Source organism: Hypoxylon trugodes, assembly GCF_022578975.1.
Source record: "Hypoxylon trugodes strain CBS 135444 unplaced genomic scaffold F4822scaffold_5, whole genome shotgun sequence".
NCBI lineage: Eukaryota > Fungi > Ascomycota > Sordariomycetes > Xylariales > Hypoxylaceae > Hypoxylon > Hypoxylon trugodes.
Window position 1 is genome coordinate 111,316 of NW_026250020.1, and position 21,579 is coordinate 132,894.

The 21,579-nt window shown below is 46.6% G+C and overlaps 7 protein-coding genes across 7 annotated transcripts; 2 read left to right on the forward strand and 5 right to left on the reverse strand.

Annotated features, from left to right (window-relative positions):
- Positions 1 to 290: 290 nt before the first annotated feature.
- On the reverse strand, positions 291 to 1,339 carry F4822DRAFT_402078 (uncharacterized protein). The gene has a single exon (XM_051457991.1). The coding sequence runs from the start codon at positions 896 to 898 to the stop codon at positions 524 to 526; it is 375 nt and encodes a 124-aa protein (XP_051313964.1). The 5' UTR covers positions 899 to 1,339; the 3' UTR covers positions 291 to 523.
- A 374-nt stretch (positions 1,340 to 1,713) lies between these two features.
- On the reverse strand, positions 1,714 to 4,324 carry F4822DRAFT_237559 (uncharacterized protein). The gene is made up of 2 exons (XM_051454247.1): positions 2,680 to 4,324; positions 1,714 to 2,622 (listed from the first exon to the last, which is right to left on the reverse strand). Exons 1-2 carry the CDS (start codon positions 3,572 to 3,574, stop codon positions 1,787 to 1,789), a joined length of 1,731 nt encoding a protein of 576 aa, XP_051313965.1. The 5' UTR covers positions 3,575 to 4,324; the 3' UTR covers positions 1,714 to 1,786.
- A 4,138-nt stretch (positions 4,325 to 8,462) lies between these two features.
- On the forward strand, positions 8,463 to 10,775 carry F4822DRAFT_237909 (uncharacterized protein). Its single transcript, XM_051454249.1, has 2 exons — positions 8,463 to 9,264; positions 9,325 to 10,775. Exons 1-2 carry the CDS (start codon positions 8,559 to 8,561, stop codon positions 10,611 to 10,613), a joined length of 1,995 nt encoding a protein of 664 aa, XP_051313966.1. The 5' UTR covers positions 8,463 to 8,558; the 3' UTR covers positions 10,614 to 10,775.
- F4822DRAFT_237910 (uncharacterized protein) lies at positions 10,776 to 12,051 on the reverse strand. The gene has a single exon (XM_051454250.1). The coding sequence runs from the start codon at positions 11,475 to 11,477 to the stop codon at positions 10,938 to 10,940; it is 540 nt and encodes a 179-aa protein (XP_051313967.1). The 5' UTR covers positions 11,478 to 12,051; the 3' UTR covers positions 10,776 to 10,937.
- Positions 12,052 to 12,512: 461 nt separating this feature from the next.
- On the forward strand, positions 12,513 to 13,632 carry F4822DRAFT_402085 (uncharacterized protein). The gene has a single exon (XM_051457992.1). The coding sequence runs from the start codon at positions 12,625 to 12,627 to the stop codon at positions 13,480 to 13,482; it is 858 nt and encodes a 285-aa protein (XP_051313968.1). The 5' UTR covers positions 12,513 to 12,624; the 3' UTR covers positions 13,483 to 13,632.
- Positions 13,633 to 15,047: 1,415 nt separating this feature from the next.
- On the reverse strand, positions 15,048 to 16,500 carry F4822DRAFT_428817 (thiolase-like protein; the record flags this gene model as incomplete). Its single annotated transcript, XM_051460974.1, has 2 exons — positions 15,048 to 15,936; positions 16,007 to 16,500. 2 exons carry the CDS (start codon positions 16,498 to 16,500, stop codon positions 15,048 to 15,050), a joined length of 1,383 nt encoding a protein of 460 aa, XP_051313969.1.
- A 1,734-nt stretch (positions 16,501 to 18,234) lies between these two features.
- Positions 18,235 to 20,494, reverse strand: F4822DRAFT_437248 (fungal-specific transcription factor domain-containing protein; the record flags this gene model as incomplete). The annotated part of the gene is made up of 2 exons (XM_051462398.1): positions 18,235 to 19,911; positions 19,979 to 20,494. The coding sequence occupies 2 exons, from the start codon at positions 20,492 to 20,494 to the stop codon at positions 18,235 to 18,237; spliced, it is 2,193 nt and encodes a 730-aa protein (XP_051313970.1).
- Between the last annotated feature and the right edge of the window lie 1,085 nt (positions 20,495 to 21,579).

Consider the following 21,579-nt stretch of genomic DNA (forward strand, 5'->3'; position numbering starts at 1 on the left):
AGGACCAGAAAGTGGCATCGGATGGTAGCTGAATCACTCACTCATCGAGGGTCTAGCCGAGGAGGGACTTTCCTGCAAGGATCGGGAAAAGCAGCCTTACGCTTTTTAGTCGTTGTCGGCGGGCCGAACTCATTGACCCATGGGATATGTGGGATATGAATCAGTTCAGACGGAATTCTTCAAAACGCGAAGAGGCGACGCGGGGCAAAGAGAGCCACCCCCCAATGATAAAAATCCACATTCGAGGCTATAAGAAAGAAATAGTAATTATAAAATAATATTAATGAGATTAATGATACTAAGCTGAGCTGAGTCCCTCGGCGTTAAGCTACGGTGCCTAATGATGCGTAGTCCTAACAAGGAATTCAAGATTATACATTGTTGTGATATCGCATCCTTCTCTTCCTTTCCCTTCCCTCCCTTTGCATGAATAATGGAATGCAGCCCAAATACGTGTTATCATGTACCTGTAATCCTAAAAAGAAACAACATGCATTTTATACCGGTACTGCGCATCATCTACCTACATCGAGATGGTTGTCATCCTGGGTAAAACACACACCGATATACTTGCGACAACGGAGTAAATATAGACACGAACCGTCTTGCAGAGAAATATGTTGGTATCGTCGCATTGTAGCACAAGCATCAGCCAACATCGCAAGTTTCTGTCGCTCTTATCGCCGTCAAGCGCGTCGAACCTCAGTTTCAGGAAAGAAAGAAATAGAAAAAATAAAAAATGGGACGAAACAAGAGTAATAGGCCAGGGTATACGAAGTAGATCTACCAGCACATGCATACGAGCCCTAGAAAATCCACGTGCCAGCATCCAGTAAAATACCACATACAAGTGTTTCGTAGCCACGGCGTTGGGTTTTTTTTCATATCTTATCTCCATGCATACAACCCAGCGACGTTGGCCAGACCATTAGACGTAAACAGGTGGGAAACCCCATTCCGTTATTCCGTCCGTATTTTTTGTAAGCATCGCTCGGGAATATCTTCTGTTTTACTCAGCAGCCTATGAGCCAATCAGTGCGTAATATGGCGCTATGTAGGATTCTTATTTTACCCTATCATCTACGTCGCTCGGCGCCTCTTTTCTGTCGGATGGAGATCGTGCGTGGTGTTTGGGCTGCCTGAGATGATCGGCCGAGTCCAATATCTCAACCTGGGCCGAAGCTTGCATATGCATGCATAGAACTGCGTACATGGTGGATGATGTAACGGATTTAAGGAATAGGAATCATTTGATATATTGTGAATTTGTCTGGGTCGTCGTTTTAACAGTATGCATAAAACTGGTGATATAAAAGCCAAGACCGTCCGAGGCAATTGTCAGCAGCCAGTCAGACGTCTATCACGGTGACATCAATGTTAACACGAGACAAGAATAGATCATACCAAGACCGAGATGATTCTGACATTCTTCATCAATTGAAGGACGCCAACTACCTAATCTATTATAATCAACATATGGACGAATCCGTAAGGACACGCCTATCCAATGCCATCCAATCCTTGTTTCTCATAAGTAGCACCCTTCCGAAGCGCTTCGTAAACTTCCATCTTAATAAGTCTCGCGACGCTGGAACACCTCCCCCAAAAATGTATAGGAACTTATTTGTATGCAGTAAATAGAAAAATAAATATTTCAAGAGATTTCGTTCAAGCCAGGTCGACCCGTTCCTTTTCGCCCTCAATGCAAACCCTTTGAACGCCAATTTGACCGGGACCCAATACATCGCCAATGAATTTAGATAAAAAACTAGTTACTATAACAGCTCTATAATCCGATTGTGAGCATGTCTAATCTAGCCATCACGGATTCTAAGCTGGCGGCAAGACGCTCAACCCGTCTCGCGGCGGCGATAGCAACAGTATCTTCTTCTGAACCAACAAGCTCAAGTCGGGCAAGTGCCTTGTCCGACTCGATGCCTCCGAAGATATCAACGGAGGTAAGGCTGTCGGTATTTAATTCCACTGGCTTCTGAGATGAGACCGAAATCTCGTCATCATAGATATCGGCATCAAGATCAGCGGGAGCCTCCTGAGAAATTGGGAACCCAGTAGGGGTTTCGAAAGGCTCAGGTGACTTGGCCGATGATAGAACGGGGACCTCTAGGACCGGGGCATCGGTCTTCTCGGCATCCGATGTGAAAGACTCGCCGACGAAGTTGGATGACTTTCCGGCCAAAGCCTCGGTATCAATTACGGGCATATCCGGCGTGTCTAAAACAGTGAAGACCTGGGGTTGGTAATTGAAGGCATCGGAGTTAAGATTTAACATAGAGAAGTCCATAGTTTGCTCAGGCATCATGACCATGCCGATTTGCTGTTGGTGGTTCTGTTGACCAGCGAACGGGTTGATATCCTTAGGGACCTGACGAGACTCGGATTGCCTTTGCTCGGGTTGTTGCTGCTGCTGCTGTTGTTGCTGAATGGCAGCGGGATTGGAGCTTAGGTGATCGAGAAAGTTAGAGAATTGTTGCGATGATAATAACATGCGGGTGAGATCCGAAAGACGTCGGTTCTCTTCCACCAATGCGCGGTTCTGGGCCCGTAAATCACCATTCTCGGTCACCTTACTGGCGATTTCACTCTCAAGCTGAGTAATGTATTCTATCGCAAAGTTAGCATATTCATAATCTCACATCACGTAGAGGTCCTAAATCTTACCCTTTCTTCGGGAACGGAAAGCTCGAGCAGATACTTTGTTGCGCAGTTGACGTCTTTCCTTGCTGCTCAGCTTCTTTCCTTCTTCACTAGCAAGAAGCCTTTCATCTTCGTCCATCTCATCCTCCTCTTTCTTCGGCCGGGGAAGTTGCATGAGAGGCGAATCACCACCATCGCTAGGAGAGGCACCGGCCTTCGATCTCATCGAGTTCAATAGCTGTGTAATCTTCTGCTCCACAATGGGATCCGAGGGCATCGGGGCCTTAGGTCGGTGTTGCTTAGCCTGGTTTTGCCTTTGTTGCTGTTGAATTAAGTGTTGTTGCTGTCTCTGCTGAGCCTGAGCCTTCGCTAAGGCGGCCTGTTGGTGCATGCCAGGGTACATCCTTCCAACGCTACTGCTTTGACTTGGGACGGTTGGCGATTGCATTGTCTGGGATTCGCCTCCAATCGCATTAGGGTTGATGGTTTCGGAGAAAAAGAAAGACGGATCCTGCTGAGACTCGAAATCCAAATCCATGTTTTGCGATGGAGCACTGTTGAAATCAAACATCTCTTCATTCGAACCCATTTCCGCTGCCATATAATCTAACGTGTATCCAGTAATTTGGTTGTTGCTCTGGTTAATGGCAAGCGTGCTAGCGACGGCACCCGGCACGAAAGGCGTCTGTTGCTTGTATTGGTCATATTTATGACTAGGACCGGTCAATGTCTGTGTCGAAGGCATAGTCGTCGGTGTCGAGACTGCTGCTGAAGCCCTTGCGAATTGGGCTTTATTGGCCGTAGCTGGCGAGGCCGAAGGTGATTGATATTGTACAGTATCATACTCGGAAAAGTCGAGTAGATCTAAGGGATCAACGACGCCCGTGGGACTCGTTGAGGACTGGCTAGAAGCCGACATGGTCGTGCGTGAGTTTCGTGCTTGCTATAGTGAGAATTGGACCGGACTGGGCCAAAGAGAGGGAACTTGTCAGCTATAGCAATATGCCGCGTGCTTTGTTAGATTATTATTGTACTCGAAGGGATGGATGGGAATAAAGTTTCGGTTCTTTAACCGTTCGCAACGTGTTAAAAGTTTAGGTTGTAGGTGTAGGTGTAGGTATAGAGATTTAGATTTAGGTGAGAGGGGAAAGAAAAAAGGTTGTTTCGTTTGATCGTGTGGAAGAAAGGGAAAAGGAGGGAAAAGATGGTGAGATTGGTAGGGGAAGCGCGGATCAGATGGAAGATTTGGCTGTTATGGATGCCTGGGAAAGAGCGTCTAAAGTTGCTAAGAGTAATAAAGTTGCAAGGTGCCTTAACTTTGGAAACTTTCCTGACTTCCTGGGGGTGGGCTCTCTCTTTCCCCTGTAGGTCCCTGGGTGGCTTGGCAAGTACTTGGCCTTGTCGGGCAGGTTGACAGGGGTCGGACAGTCGATTAAAGAGGGGAAGGACGCGTAAGCCAGTGCGAAGGTTGTGCCCCTTTCCCGGCCAATGGTCCCCAATCGTGCTAAGGCCGAATGCGAGTTCCTCCGAACCAATTAGAGTGCCGGATCGAAACGTGCTTTACACGGAGGTGGTTCTGAAAGCCGCCGGCGGTACTTCACGTGTAATATACTTTTATATGGTGGCACATGTATATATCTTAGGGTAGGCCATGTACATTAGTCTATATTTTTATGTATACATCCTCTTGTGTACAATACATATAATAAATACATTAACAAGTTACAGTATACTGCTACTAACAACCACTTAACTTACTAATTGTTGTCCTTTGTTTGTTACCAGTGACTATCCTCTGCTGCAAGAGAACTGCATCTGCAGTTCAAGGATTACGACGACCATCCTACTCGAGGCTTCGGACCCAATAGCCTCTTTCTATAAACGCGAAGATGATGAACCCTTCTCTGCTGGCGGTGAATGATGACGATAACAGATACGACAAGCAGACGAAAAGAGTCAAGAGAATCAAGACGCAATTGAATCCTTCAATGAAGTTGGACACGATGCATTGGTTACTATCACTACTTATTTGTCCCATAAATGCCAGTAGGGTTAGTAGGTTGTAGCACACATGCATCAGATCCAGATGGTTTGTTTGGGAAGAACCAGCCGAAAGAGAAAGAAAGAAAAAGGACTAGTTGAGCCTGTACCATGTCGCAAGTACTCCAGGTTTTGGTTCCTTAATCGCGGAGATTTCGTGTTCGGAATCCAGATGGGGAAGTATAGAGTACATGAGCATCCTACAACAACTAACTTCCACGGCCATATAACGGCTGCAATTGTTCGACCGACAGGTAAGTAACGTGGAACCTTCTCCGGTAGAATAGGCGATACCTTGTTGAATCGGTCCCGTCGGCTCTACGGGACCACGGCAATGTGATTCCTAGTTCTACGATGTACTAGTCTTGTGTTAAGAAGATCTAGGTACTAAACAAATGCAAACATGTCTTTTTCTTTTCCTTTTCAATGATGTATTCCCTCGCTAGTTTGGTAATTGGCCGTTGGTAAACCGGTTCGGTCAATGGTCCTAAACGCGACGGTCCCATACAACATACGAGACTTAACAAGTAGTGTATGTACCACAGTACGTGTGCCAGAACGTGAAGATCCCTGACAGAGCGACTCGCCCGAACTTCCCCCAAAAAGGAGGAAATTTAGCTCGATTGGATCCTAGCCACACAGCCACTGCCGTCATCTTTGTATTACTGATGGATTATGGTAAATTCATTCGACAAGTTGTTCGAGACCCAAGTAAATAATCACCGATCCAAACATAGGATTCTCGTCTCGGACTTTACACTCTTGGGGTGAGCGTTAAAACGTTGGCTTCAACGGCCAAGCGCAGAATGGAATTAAAGAAATAAGCATCCATCATGCCAATTGGCTTTTTTTAAAGAAAAAAAAAAAGTTACTAGTTACTAGACATGTGGTTGGTGTCCGAGTTTCCATGTGCGTGCGCTCCGGATTTTACCGCAAGTGAAGAAGTTTGTAAAGTTTCCCTTGGCTCGGAGACGGACATGGTGAATTGTCCACCAGCGCACGTTGAGCCTTGAAAGTGTACCTAAGGTTCAAACGGGTTGAACTACGGGAGGTCGGACGCACTAGAACACCGACCTATCAGACTCTTCCATTCACGATGTCGGTGGTTTATCGTTTTAGAGGTCCGTTCGAAGACCCGTGGTACCACGAGTGCGCTAATCCTGCTTTTAGATTAGTGAGCGAGGCTTAGATTTCCTCGAGTTCGTTCTCTTCAGCTCGACAGGGAATTTCGTCTCTGCTGCATTATCTAATATGAAGACGAATACTTCAGGCGCAGCAAACTCCACATACAAACCTAACGTACTGCGGTATTCATACCTTAATAGCTATTATTAACTATCTAGGTTATCATGGGAAACGACATTGTCGTTCTAGAATTTGAAGAATACAATGCTTAACAAATGCCGTGCCCAAAATTACCTAGGGTGACACTCTTGAAATTCAACCTGTTTCGATTTTCGGTATCTTCCGTTATGTCATATAGGATTTGCGTTGGGGGGTTGTGACGATCCTAGGGCGCTCATCTCAGAGTGATTTTTATGCGTAGATCCAAATCCTATCATCAATAAATACCTTGTTCCAAGGAATATGCCGTAATAATCCATATTATTTCTAATTAGTGATTAAAATGTTCAAACGTCGAAACATTTGACCAAGCCAGGACCTATCATCTGTAACATGCTTAGTAGGAAATTATCTACCGGTGCAATGCAGGTAACAAGCCTACATAGCAGTAAATTGACACACCACCATTTGTGTGTACGTACATACATACCAATATGTATAATACTAAGCAGCCAATACTTACAAAAATAACTTTTTCCCAGCTACGGCGATGAGGCTGTTTCACCTTAATCTGATGCAGATCTCCCCACTGTAGTCTGTTAGTCTCGACCTCAAGTTTTCTAGCCTCCCCTCTGGCCCCACGGAGTTCGATGAGTTAGCACAACTTTGAACGGGGGCCACTACGGCAGTTCACCTAGATCGGTAAGGACTCCGAGAAAAAAGAAGGTTCGATCGTATCGCACGCACATAGTAAACCTAGCGAATCCATTCTAGAGCTCACACCCTATTATCATCGGCAGTCTTCAGTGTGGCGACTCTTCTAATGCTGTATCGAAAAGTGTAGGGGTGGGTTATATTCGGCTATGCTAACCGGAGAGCTACCTCAGTATGTAGCTAGCTAGCCAAATTCCTTAAAGAAATCGAAAGGTGGATGACGAGTCGTGTTGCTGGCGTTTGCTGTGTATATCGTGTATATTCTTCGAATGCATGAATACCTATCTAGAATTTAGGTACTTAAGTACATCCCGACTTTACTTACCGAAACCAAGCTGTGTTGTGATAAAATTATATCATGCAAGTTAAGTAGATGCCATACATGGTAGCTTCGCCTGACAGCGCCCAGGTCGCATTATAAGTGGTTCCTTAGAACGAATGGGCGCAAGAAAGGAAAGGGGTTGACAAAGTGATGAAAATATTAAAATCGCCGAAATTTGGATATCTAAAATTCAATCTCGAAGCTTGTTTTGGTTTAGTCATGTGGCTGTGGCTATGCAATTTCTAGTTCAAGGTGGCGTCGTTTTAGCGAATAGGGGTGGCTGTGCCAGTAGCGGCAATTTAAAAATTCTTGTTCCTGGATTTGCTGAGTAAGGCCTTTCTCTTATCTTTTTTGTATCCTCACAACTTTGAGAGCATTGCTACGCCTTCTTTCTTCTAGGTGATGTCAGTCATTTTTACTGTATATTCAATCAACCGATACGTACAATCTAAGAGGCGAAATGAGTATCAACTTAATTCGAAATCAATATGGCGTCAGTAAAGAATGATATGCCACAACTTACACAAGATCTCACCCTGCCAACCTGCCAAGCATTCTTTACTATTGCTGGATCTTATGAACTCCAATGAGTTTTGGCGGCTTGGTATTAAATAATAAAGTCGACGATCTCTCTTGGCTGATTCCTTTGTTCAGTCTCTCTCATGGTAGAGAGCTGCGCCGCCGCCGGAGAGGCTAGAGACCTCCGTCGGGTGCCGGCAAACGGACAACTCGGACCAACGTCATGCCGTCGGTCATTTCTAAGAGATAGACGGCTATCAAACAGTCGGATATGTCCTCGCTCTCCGAGACATGCTAGGTGCATATAGATATATCATCGTAACCTTCTGCCACCTATTAAACGGACTACCCATACCACGTATGAGCGGCGCAATAGCAAAACAACTTTGATGGGTTGGCGATGTTGCTGTTCTTATCTGCTTGACGGAAGAGCCAGTCAGTAATAAGACTAAGAACAATCGTGGCTATGAATCACCAATCTATGGTGCCGAGACTGTTCATAGGGCCGTCCTATTAGTCGACTCTGGACAATTATATGGCTCATATCCGAATTACGAAAATCATATAATTGATGTTTTGACTGAGTATTCAAACTATCCCTTTCTATATTTAATGCCGGAGTTTTCATTTCAGGGCCTTGTTTGGGCATAGTCCTACGCTCAAAATGCGGGGGTTTCAAGCAGTCCTACCCGTAGAATATCTACCGAGGTACGTAAATGAAAAGTATCAAAATATCATTGAAATCTATCATAGGCATGCCTTACATATCAGAATCCTCAAGTTACTGATTGCTACTAATTTAATGCGAATTTGCGGTAGCTATGTGGCGTAGCTTCTATAAGACACCAAATGGGATTTCTTACCGGTTACTCATGTAGGCAACAGTCCCATTTTCCTTGCAACCCCAACTTCAAATCGCAGCCTGGCGCAGAAATAATGAAACCACTTTCTTGAATAAATTGCTAGCTACTTCACTACTTCATCATACAACCAATGTAGCTGCCGTGAACGCGAAGTAGGAATAATGTTTCAGCGAAATGGATCTCCAGTTGGGATATGTGGTTATGTCGATCCCGCTGAGCTTATGTCGGGCGTCCGTCCTATCTATACGAACCCCCCGGATACTTGGCAATACTATATCGTCACTGAGGTTGATGGTACACATCGTCCTCTCGCTGCTGTTACGCAGGAGGTTCATTCCAGGAATCCAGGTGGCAGGCAGGCCGTTCTCACAAGCTGGATGCTAATGACTATCCTATCCGACCCAGCTAACCGTTACAACCTTGAGGCTGAGCGGGCCATGAGCATCGATCTGTACCAAAATCCCCACAATGAGCCGATGCCTACCTTTGAGTCGGACACATCAAATGATGAAATGCATGCGTTTCCATTTACGGTAACATGTCTTTGGCTGGCAGTTTGCTCAAATCTCGGCCCCCCTTCTCATACGGCACGAATCCTGGATCACGTATATATCAAAGGTCTCGACCAGGCAAAGGGCATGATCATCTTCGATATATCAGACCTAGATCATTTACGGTATGGTATTATGAGCTTCGGGGACAATGTCAACGACCTATTGAGTCACCCCGCACATGTGATCGAGATTAACCAGCAAAACCCATTACTTTCCGGTACGGACTTCTTGACCAAGTATAGGTTTAACTATTGTATTGAAAATGCCAAGGAACTGGAGAGACTATCGATAATTGACAAAGCCCTCGTAGACCGTGAGTCCACCCATCGTGATGATATCTATCGTTTTAACGACTAACATTTAAAATGGACAGTTACTTGGCCACAGGGTGCCACTAGTACCCGTGGAGTCACTAAGTCACTTCGTGATCAGGCTATTGTGACCCTAATTGATAGTACCGGAACAATAGACGATTTCGATATATCTATTTTCGATGGTCCGCGGCGCATTCCTGACTTCAAGAACCTGTTGCAGCGATGGCTACAAAAGTGTTCGGCACAGCTTGGCAGTTCGCGCTCGACTGGGCAATTGATAAGCCTCGCATATGAAAGAGAAACGCATCTTGACCTAGTACGACTCAGGGGAATATCCGCGGAAGCTATTGGGTTTGCGCTTCAAACAGAGGAGCTTAGTAACGTGAAGTCTATCAGTCTCTGTACTGACGCGATTGAAGGCACAACGATCGACATCCTAGATGCACTATCTCATTCACCATCCTTACGAGACCTACATTTTTTCCAGGGGCCGAGGCGATCTGTCGATGAAGATAGCATCAACTTCTTCAAGGTACTTTCAAGGAGGCCCCACGTGTTGAAACATGGTAACGTAACATTGACTGGCGCATTCTCCTCGGCTCTAAACCGTGGGTTGTGGCTCATTCACGAGCTTCCTGCAATTTGTCATCCGCCTCCTGATATCTTCCCCGTACACTACATGCTCGTTCGCTCCCCACCCGGTTACGGCCAACGCAAACATTTTCCAACATATTACTATATGGGGCACGCGCTACTCAAGCCAGAAGCTTTTGCGGCAGGATTTCTACGTTGGCTGCGTAATGAGAAATATGCCTTTTCTATCGGGTCATCATCCCTTGGGGTCCCGAACAGTGGTGAGGTGCGCCCGGTTGTGACTTGGGCCAAATCAGAGGAATTTGTCCCGGGTAGCTGGGTCGTCCTTGTATCAAAGGATAAACATCCGGGCCAGCCGTGGAGACTGAGAGAAGGGGCGAAGGTAGAATGCGTGAGATATGCATTTGTTCGCTTACTCGTCGACGTCGAGAAAACACGTCAAAGCCGACAGCGACGATATAAAGTGAAGCCTGAGCATCTTCAGGTTTCAGGACTCAAGGAATTCTTGAAAACTACAGCTCCAATGGTAGATCCGGCCACGGTGGACCGATCGTTGACCGAGACCGCGGAATCTATACAAAAGGGATTAGTCTGGTTGGACCCAGGCCCTGAGCGGAAACGATTCAGTACCCTGGAGCATGACGAAGCTTGTGAGCTTATGAATTGGTTTTTAAATAGCCCCCCGGCAGAAAGACATCAAGGTTATAGGTGGGATTGGGAGGGACCGAGGGCTCTGCCTGGTATTTACATGTAGATTTTATGGAGGGCATATGGCCGTCGATTACCCAAGGACGAAGTCAAGTCAATTCCAATCACTAATGCGCCCGACGACTATCAACGATATATAGCCAATGTCAAATACGAAGTGGAGGATCTAGAACATTGAGTAAACTTGCGATACGGCGCTGCAAGCACACCTAGTAAGCGTCGAAAATATGTATTAGGATGGAATTTTAATGTCGCATAGAGCGAACAACCCCCTAAAGGGCGTCTCTACCTAGGTACCTAGGTAGGTATCGGTACTCTTCGCCGCCGTGCGACCCCCAAATTCGATATGCATCTCCAAGACACTTTACGCCTATTCCTCAAGTTTTCCCTCAACCTCCGCGTCGGCTATCGGGCAAGTTGTAGAGGGGCCAACTTGAGTCGGTTCCACCAGGCACGCTTCTGGGGATGTGTCTCTGTTCAATGTCGTCGACCCAGTCGCCGAGTACTTCGCCTCGCCTCCCTCCTCGCAAGCCCAAGTGCTGTTTATCGTCAAGAGCAGCGTTTCCATATCGAGCTGAACGGTCGTGTTCAGAGCCGCCGTGCCGAAATTGGTACATGTGATGACTGTCGTGGGATCGTAACCGACGATTGATCCGTCTGTCGCATTCATCCGGTATTCAACGTCACAATCGGCTACCTCGCCCGTAGGAATGTGGTTTGCCCAGAGTTCAACTCGTCCTCCCCCACCGCCGGGCCAGTCCGAAGAGGCCGCATTTGATATCCTCCAGATAGGTGTCTCCGTCGATAAGTCGGCACAGGCAGCTCGTCGATAATGAGTAGGGCTAGCCAGCGCTGTCTGCCCCGCGAGGAACAGGCAGACCGCCGCACCTCCAGCTTGGAAGCCACACATGATTTTTTATTTCGCCCTGAGTTGAGCTTGGATTCCGTAATGAATTATGTCTAGAAGAAATTTTAGGGGATATTTGGCCTTTTCTACTCCAAGACAATGCCTTGATACCTGGTACGGATAGGTATGCATCTGCATTTAGCCTTTATTATTTACTATTTTTTATGCCGCTTACTTAGCCGTAGGCTGTATGAAAATTACTTTATATGCTGTGTCTCGATCATACATCCTTATCATAATTTATAAGGACATCCAGTACCCAATCTCCTCTCACACAGAGCCCTCTTAAGGGTGTACCGAATAAGTAGCCCTCCATCTACGTTGCAATATATGTGGCGCGATCTTCATATAGAGCCATGTTCTAGAACGATCACTTTTCGTCCATTGGGAAACTTAGTATATGAATGAAAATTAATACATATGTTACAGTGACAGCTTCTATCTACATCTTAGCTGCCGGTAAAGCCTAGTATTGGAAGACTTATCTAGCTAAATTGCCGTCATTTTAATTTCGAGTAAATGTTTTGTATGGAAGATGGTGAAAATTGTTCGATGCTGTATTTACAGTATGTCTTATACTTATTACATCGTTGAATTTTAAAAGACCTCGAGTAGGATACCTGGCTAGAGTTACAAATGAGTTTTTTTTATTACTTCTTAATTCGCAAAAGCCTCACTTGTTACATTTATCATGAAGCGTCCAACCCAGATATTCAGACAACAATCCTTCCCTATATGAATCCAATTTGATTTCTCATTCTTCATAAAAGGTATTTATGAAGGCAGCCAGAGACCTAATTGACTTATAAATACCTGATTAGTCTGCGATGAGATTCCTTAGTCAATGGTGCAGTTACAACATATTTCAAACTATTTGACAATCGATCCACTTTGCGATGCGCGCCATAGATGGCGATATATACTCTTAATTGCACGACATCGAATTGGGCGATCCGGTTGGTTGTCGGCGTCGAAATCAAGATGGAATAGGAAGGTTTCGTTTTGGGAAGTGGGGAAATAATCGATCTTTCTTTTACAACCGACTGTGAAGCATTTCAATAGAAATAATATAAAAAGGCGATCGAAGTCCTATATTCCAACGTCTTTATCAATCGTGGTTTTCTCTCGGACAGTCAATCACTCAACAATCATGAAGATTCAAAACTCGGTCTTAGCCTTAGCGGCTCTCGCCTTCGCGGGACCCATCACTGAGCGACAGAGCTCACCGTACGTGGGGCCTGAGAATGGCACACTAGTTATCATAGGAGGAAACGCTCAGGATGATGCGATTTACCAACGCATTATCGACCTAGCTGGAGGACCTGATGCTCCTATTGTTACTATCCCTACAGCTGAAGGAAGCGATACATACGACGATGATGCCGCATCCGCGGGTACCTTCCGAAGGCTTGGCAGTAAGAACGTCACTGTCCTCCATACCTACGACCCAAAGGTCGCCGACACGGAAGAGTTCGCGGCTCCGCTGCGAACTGCTAAGGGTGTGTTCTTTGGTGGCGGTCGACAGTGGCGCTTAGTCGATGCATACGCGGGTACGCTCACGGAGCGCTTATTCCACGAGGTGCTCGACCGCGGCGGCGTTGTGAGCGGAAGCTCAGCAGGAGCGTCGATTCAGGGAAGTTTCCTTGCCCGTGGCGATACGGCCAACAATCAGATCCTAGTTGGCGACCATCAGGTAGGCTTTGGTTTCGTGAAGGACGTGGCCATCGACCAGCATGTGCTTGTGCGAAACCGCCAATTCGATATGTTCGATATCCTCAAAGTCCGGCCCGAGCTATTGGGAATTGCTATTGATGAGAACACTGCGCTTATAGTGTCAAAGAATAATGCTGAAGTATACCGTGGCACTTATGTGATATTTTACGACGGAGGTTTCTGGTCAAGGGAAGGAAGCGATCTTAAACATCTTCCAAATAGCTCGTCTATTTTCTATTTCCTTAAGGATGGCGATAAGTACGATTTAGGGAAACGGCAGGTGGTTGTCGAATAATTATTCGGGCAGCTGAGACGAAACTGCATATAGATTCCGCATGATTTCCTGGATCTTTCTAGGTGCGGAGTGTTGATATAGAGATAATCCTAAGAATTATACTCGATTACTTAAATTGTAGAATCATAATATGAACGAAGTTGAAAAGAGGTCCAAGAGCTTGATTATGAAGTTCTGCGGGTAGGCACCTATTTAGGTACTTACCTAGGGCTGCTAGGTACTCGTCAGCCCCTTATTCAGGTGCCTTAAGTGCCTAAGTACCAGGGCTGCGACCTCTATGCCTAGGTACCCGGGCAGGCACCTATTGACGGCCATTACGTCCGCAGTAGCTGATTTAGAAAGCTTATAAGTACCTAGACACCTCTCCCATCTATAATACACATCTCCCTGCTAACAACAATAGCAGCACTGAGGAAACAAGCTCCCTTACCTCTCCCGCAGCTTAGAGACGAAAGACTTTCATTGCCCTTCATCATAATGCATATGTATCACGCGAGCATTAGCCCAATGGCTAATAAAGAGGTCTCGGAAACGCCAGTCCAGAATTCCAGACCTATTTCACAATTTAATCTGTTTACTTCGTTGCCATCTGAGCTTCGGAATCTGATCTGGGAATTTGCCCTCACGCCGGATATTCCAACCATGGTATAGTCAACAAGAAGCGGTACAGGCGCCGGAAACTTCTCGTGGGCCAAGAGTCCGTACTGATCTCCCAAAGCTTATGCGAGTTTGTCGCGAAGCACGGGGCATAGCCCAATCATGCTTCGAGGTGTATTACCCCGAGACATCTATCAGGCGTGAATTGTCAATATATCGGGCTTTCCGACCGGATTTCGATGTCGTCTTGATCTATAATCTTAAACAAGTCTTCGAGAGGGATTACCCATCAAACACCGAATTATGTACATAAATACAGAATGTAGTCCTCGATACCGCATCACTACCTAGGTAGACAAGCGATTAAATTTACTCGCCGATAAGTTTCAACTCCTTAGAAATCTGCACTGAGTATCGCCGGCCTCGAGCCAGTGCCATGGCCTGAATTCCATGATATAAGTCTACATGCGGAGCGTCGAAGACTCCTGCCGCTTGGGCTGAAGTATATGAGTGAGCGGTCGCCTAGATCAGTTATGTCATGTCCTACCATTAAAGATGAAATTAATGCTATACACGACCGGCTCCAGCACATGGTAGCAAAGAATCTCCCTACGTGGGACAATAGCGTCAGAATTGCTGCGTGGGACTATGAGGAACAACTCCTCAAATTAAGGGTTGAGGCCAAGGTCATGATGTATTATGGCCCCTACAAATGTTGGCAACAAGCTCTAGGATCGAGACCTCCAGTAGTTACTGAGCTGTGAGCTATGTTATCATCCATGACACCTCTAGATGATGCGATATATTTGGAGAGGGAAACATTTCAGTAAGGGACTTTTAGTCGCCATAGGTACTTAATACACACATTCCACGCCTAATACTAAACAAGACAAAGTACATATCTTATTTCATCCCATAATTTAATAAACACAAGGGATATCTCCTCATAGGTACCTTACCATATTTCTTCAAAACCTCGCCGTAACTTTCTCCTCCGTATCTTGCAACGCCCATGAGCTATACGCCTTCTTACTAAGCACACTCTTGCACTGCGCGGCCGCAAACCCCCTCGCCTCGACCGCGGGATTATACCCAAGCCCATTCTTCTGACCCACTGCCACGGAGTCCAATGCTGGTGTCGGGGCCAATCCTCTATCAGGTCGACTATACACAGTAACTACAGCCGCGCCACCTAGTCCCAGGTTATGCTGGAGAGCGTACCGCGTCTTCGGTACAGCACGATTATTCACCCATCCGCGCAGATGCCAGACGAGTTCCGCGCACTGCGCAATGCCGGTTGCGCCGAGAGGGTGGCCCTTAGATATCAGGCCACCGGAGGGGTTGACGACGTACTTCCCGCCATACGTAATATCCCCTTCCCTCACCAATTCATGCGCCTTCCCCGGTTCACATAGCCCTAGCGCGTCCAACGTTACAAGCTCATTAGCTGAGAAGCAGTCGTGTAGCTCAACGACCTGGACATCCTTCGATGTAATCCCAGCTTCACCTAGTGCGGTCTCGGCTGCGCGCTTACTCATATCGAAGCCGATTAGGTCAATGGCAGAGCGGGAGAAGAGTGATGGTGAGTCCGTAGCTAAGCATTGGCCTGCGATTAGGATGGCGTTATCTTTTAGGTGCGGGCGCGCGTCTAGGAAGTCTTGCGATACTAGTACAGCGGCGGCACCACCGTCGGATGTCGGACAGCATTGGAGCTTGGTGAGGGGCTCGTGTATCATAGGCGCCTTAAGGATTTGGTCTAACGTGTAGACATCTTGGAACTGTGAGTATGGGTTGTGGACAGAGTGCGCGTGGTTGACACGGCCGATTTCTGCAAAGTCCTCTAGCTTGGCACCATACCTAGAGTGTGGTTGGCGGTTAATTATGATATATTTCTTATATCTGCGAAAGGGAATTGGATTGAACCTACTTTTCTATATACTCCCGTCCGGCGTTGCCGAACATCTGAGCAGCGCCAGGGGCATTAGTGAAGCCACGAGTCTCACCCATCATCTTATGAGTAGGGCCAAGGGGGTTTTGCCTATCGTTGAAGAAGCTCTGGAGACTACCACGCATCATCTTCTCGAAACCAACGACGAGGATACAATCGGCTCCACCATAAGCGATGGTATTGCGAGCCATCGATAATCCTGTCGACCCGGTGGAGCAGTTGTTGTTTACATTGAGAACGGGGATCTGGGTCATGCCGAATTGATAGAATACACGCTGTCCGCATGTAGAATCGCCATAGCAATAGCAAGCGATTCCTTGCTCGACGTCGTCATAGTTGATGTGAGCGTCCAGCATAGCTTTAACACCGGCTTCGAAGCCTAGTTCCGTGTAATCGACCTTGCCGCGTGGCTTGATGAATTTGGTCATGCCTACGCCTAGGACATACACTGGCTGCTTTTGCTTGGCCGGCATTTTGAAATTTGACTGCCTTCGTAAAGATCTATGTATGTGGTATACCAAATTGGCAGAGTACCCAGCATCAGGCCTGAAGGTGTAAGTGGAACTAAAGAGGTACTTGTAACGAGAACACAACACTAAGAGAAGTACGTTGTCGAATTAAACCCGGAAAGTTTTGTGAAAACCTGCTGTCGCAATCGAAATATAGAAAATATAACAATTATGAAGTAGAAATTGAACTGCGCCGCATGATCCGAACTACCTAGTCTTCAACGTCCGATGAATTGCTCCTTGATGGTACAAGAACGACGTGAATGTGTGGAGAGAAAGTGGAGTTTGTTATGTCAATCCAGCTTAGTTCTATTTCCCCACACTCGGGACCTAGGCTTAGCTACTCACTCAACCGAGGCAATACCTAAAATGGCATAGCCTTATTTTTGCTTACTACTTTGTGTTTGTATACCTTATGTAATACAAAATAGACTTCGGAGTTCTTGAGTCTTTAAGTTTTAATTAATAGTTAAAGATAAAGATGGATGTCATTTGCAACGGCAACTAATCAGCTACCTAGGTACTTATCAGGACGTCGGAAGCCAACGTGGGGGTCAGAGATGGGTTTGTGTTATTCGAGATATGCAACGGATATGAAATTTTTGCAAGTGGCTTGGAATAACCAGGAATATTTGTGTTACATGCTAGGATGTGAAAAAGCAAACAGGCACTTCAGTGGGTATTCATTCAGCCAAGCTACAAGAACGGTCTCTTGGAAAGAAACATATCCTTATTGTTTCCATGTGGTAGACAATAGTTGATTTAAATGGGTGGTTAGAAATATGACGAAGGGTGAAGAATTCCCATGTTATAACCTAGGGATGGGCTGTCCTCTCATACTCGGTCAGGTTACGACTTGACCCTATACTATCCGGAGAATGCTATCGGAGTTTCACATTGGACTGCATATGCCAACGCAACGCAACAGACACAACTCCTACCCATCGTCGGAATGTTCTCTTATACTATACGTTACGACCACCTTTTGCAATTTCATGTTCTCTCTAAACACCGTCGCTATCAGAGTATTGATGGCTTTTTTTCGTCGTGGTGCCTACATGTAGTATCTCGCAAAGGGATACAAATAGGCCCGCTGTCAGGTTTCATTTAGAACAAGCAATGACCCTGCACCCGTTTATGCCGTGTTATTCGATGAACAACGCTAACGTTCGATAAAAGGGATCGATAATGCGGGAAAACGTATCAGGAAAGGCGTGGAGTTGCCCGGGTGGCAGATCGTGATATATCTATAGGTAGGTATCTCGGTAAGCCATGAAATGGTGTGTGGATTTTAAATTCGGTAACGTCAATTTATTGATTTTGAATAGGATTTGCAATAAAAATGCCTCATCTAGGCATTTATGACAGATCCTACATCGACTCGCTTATTTAGAAAAATCTTCGCTTTGATGGTATCGGAACGATTATTCGGATTCGGAGCATCGAGAATTCGGGATAATGGGAGGTATCAAGGTAGGCCGGGGTTAAGGATAGGAGTCCAAAATTCCATGTCCCACATAGCAGCAAAATCGTCGGCTAACTGTTGCATAAATCAGATTTGCTTTTCTCGTCAACGGGATTTGGGGGGCAACGTACAGAATTGGGGGTATCTGGCGCCGCCACAAAAGGCTGCATCGGATTGACGAAACCCGAAGCCGCCTGCATGGTATTTATTTGTACCGGTGCCGTTGGCGCAATCTATTGGCGAATGGTGAGTAAAATACTAGGGGGTAGGAGGTTAGGTTTCCTCACCGGTATTGAGGGAATATTTACTTGGTTTGCATGGACTGCTTGCAAACCTGCATCTAATATAGCCTGCAGACCATTTCTTATGGCTTCCCGCTGCTGCTCAGGTGTCCCACCCTGGCAGGTATGAAATACGACTGTCAGCGCCACCACATCTCTCAAATCCGTGCCGATCTCCCGTATTCTTTTGCACTGGTTATCTATCACTTTTTGAACAGCATTCTTCAGCCGTGGCAGGGATAGCAAAGACGAGCTTTCCGACGCTAGTGTGTACGAGTCTTCTGTAGACTCTGATCTGCCGGTCGACTCCAAATTCGACGGTGCTGGTGAAGCAGAGCTATTGGTAGCTTGTTTTATGTAATAACAGATGCTGAAAGCAGCCTGAAGTATCTCTTGTTTGAATATTAGTTGGTGTATGTGCCAGAGTTCGTGGTAATTGGACGCAGATGGGTCTACTTCGTCCAAGTAGGAAAGTAGCATCATTGACGATCTCAAGTACCCTGTGACGATTTGCTGCGGAACGTCTGCGCTGCTCAAGGCGAATGGTCGGTATAATTCTAAAAGAGGTCGGCGACAGTGCATGTCCATAGCGGTTCGTCTTATCCATCGTCGTTGTGTTTCTTTCGGATCGTTTGATTGTACTGGCGTCGCGATGTATCTCAAGTCATCGAAAACCCGTTCGAGTTCGTTACCGAGTTCCAAAACTTGCTGGTAATCCTGAAGACTGTCTGTACGATTGATCACATCCACAACCTTGAAGCGCATAGGCAATGTGCTAGCGACAAACACCTGGATACGCGTACTAGTATGTTGGTCGATGGGCTTTGATGGGGGAAGCTCTACCATTTCGGGATAAATCTCGTCATCGTTAATATTTCTAGGTGGCCTGCAAGTAAAATCATCTTCTCGAATACAACACGGAAGGTTGCACTGCATAGACATGTGTACGTCGAATTCGAGTATAGTATACCATATTCTTCTTCTTTGTTCGGCCCAGAAAGGCGATATTTTCTGCGCATACTCAGAAGGATCCCGGTGTAAGCCCATAGTCATGGCCATTCGTACAATCAACCCGAGTTGAGTCCATGTTTCTTGATTTTGCGGATTGATCATCCTTTGTGCCATAAGATGTAGGAGTTCGGCCTGAAGTGTACTAAATTCGACCAGCTGCTTTCCCCGAAGGCCATCGAGCCAAGTCCTTACGAGACAAGTGGCGGTCGGAATATGGATTCCCTCTCGGTCGTGTCCATGTCCCTTGCCGGCTCCGACAAGTCGGTATCCAACACACAAAATTGGTAAGAGTTGTGGTAGAAATGAATCGGGTTGAGGATTACCCGCCCAAAATTCGGTATACTGCCTCATAAACGTAGGAATATGGAGGATGCGATAGAGCGTCTCGGTTCCAGTTAGGAAGATATTGAGGAGCGTGTCGCAAACCTGCCTACTTGGCAACACATCCGCCATTCGCTTCTGAATAGGCGTCATCGAGTCCACAAATACCGCGATCGGTGCAGTAACTTTGCGGTGCTCATCCTGTAGAGCCTTGTGAATTCTTTGGATGTTCTGAAGTAATTCCCGGATGTCGCTGTATTTGTTTCTGTTGATCATAAATGATTTCGCTTCGTCAAACTAGCACTGGATTAGTTGAGACACTCAACGCCATGTTGAGGAACTATTGAATTAGTTCATGACTCACAAGATTGACCAAAACGCGCGTGCTGTTTTGCCCAAAAAATCGCGTCCGTAGTCCTCCCTTCACTGATAGGCCGCGAAGCGTTAGTGAGGACGCTGCGGGACGTTGGGTGGGAGCGCCGCCAGAGTCCGCGATAGATGAAGCTCTTGATAGTAATTGTCTTTCCAGCCGTTCAAGCCTAGCCGCATGATCCTCTAGCATAGAAACGTAGTCGTTATCGCGCGGTCCAGATCCTGGAGTTGGCGCGGGGCGGTTTCGTTTAGTAGTCCTTTCGGATCCCTCTGCATCTGATCCATCGCTGAGACTCACCGCCTCGCCTTCGGCCGCATAGCGGCATTCCCGCTGTGTCTTTTGACACTGGGAGCATGGCGAAGCTCGATCGCATTTGAGCTTTCTCTTCCGACATTCCAGGCAACTTTTGACCGGGCGAGGACGTTTGACGCTTCGGGAAGATGCTATAAAGTTATAGACGGGACCTTGAAAGCTGTTGGTCGACGCCGGCGACTTCCCGTGGTCCATTAGGGCTTGTTTGCGCAGCCGTTGTTCAGCCGGCTGCATGAACTGAACAATAGACGAACAAGTGGATTCATGGATTTAATCGAAGCCAAGCCAGGTAACCCGGATCATGACGGAGGAAGTCAGTCAGTCAATATGTCTAGATGCCATCAAATGGAACATCTGACTGACTAGACCTCCTCGGACTATAGCCTATCGTATCGTAGTGACGATATTAGGGAACAATAACAAAAGACGAAGCGCTAGTTTACGAGAATCTAAACTGACGAAAAATCCTCCCACCTAACGGCCTAAGACATGTCGGTGTTAGAACTTGGAAAGGTAGTCCGGCATAGAGTCACGTCGTCAGGGATTTTCCGCCGTTTCCACTCTTGTCAACGGCAGTGTGCTGTTTCTAGATGCCTACCTGGGACAAGTCTAGAACTTCCACCGAGTGTATAAGCGTGGCACGTGATCCGATCCTAGTCTTTCTCCCTGGCATCCTTAGGTACCTAATCGAAAAGACGCCAAGGATTCTTCACGGGCCAGGGGTACATACGTATTCCGTAGTCGTATCTACAAAAGTATGGGGGCCATGGGGTGGACCACAGAAAAGGTCCCTGACCCCCTCTTGGTCCGGCAGTCTCGCTTGACTCGGCCGATTCATGTTACTACTTGGAATCACGCCAAGGTTCATCATCATTTCCGAGATGATGGTCTATCTACTCTTCAAAGCCTGATAATCACGGCGATTCTTCCTCTCCTTCGTTTCTCCGCCGTTTCATGATTAACGAGGTTGCAGTAGGGTTAGGCAACCTCCGTCCGCTGTATGCCTGGCGCACGGATATTCGATGACCGCAATGAGTATATCGGCCGATAATCTGTGCAGCCGGACCAGTTAAGTAACCAAGTCGCACGTGTTGGCTAGGATGGAGAAAAGGAAAAAAGGGCAAACTGGTACTTATGTGAAGGACTTTTTTCATGAAAAAACGACGCTACCCTTGACATCAAAACTGGATACAGGGCTAACTCAACTCACAAACTAACAAACAACCCTTACCGCTCAGCCCGCTCTACCGCTACCCTTCGTATCATGGCCGAATCCGGGG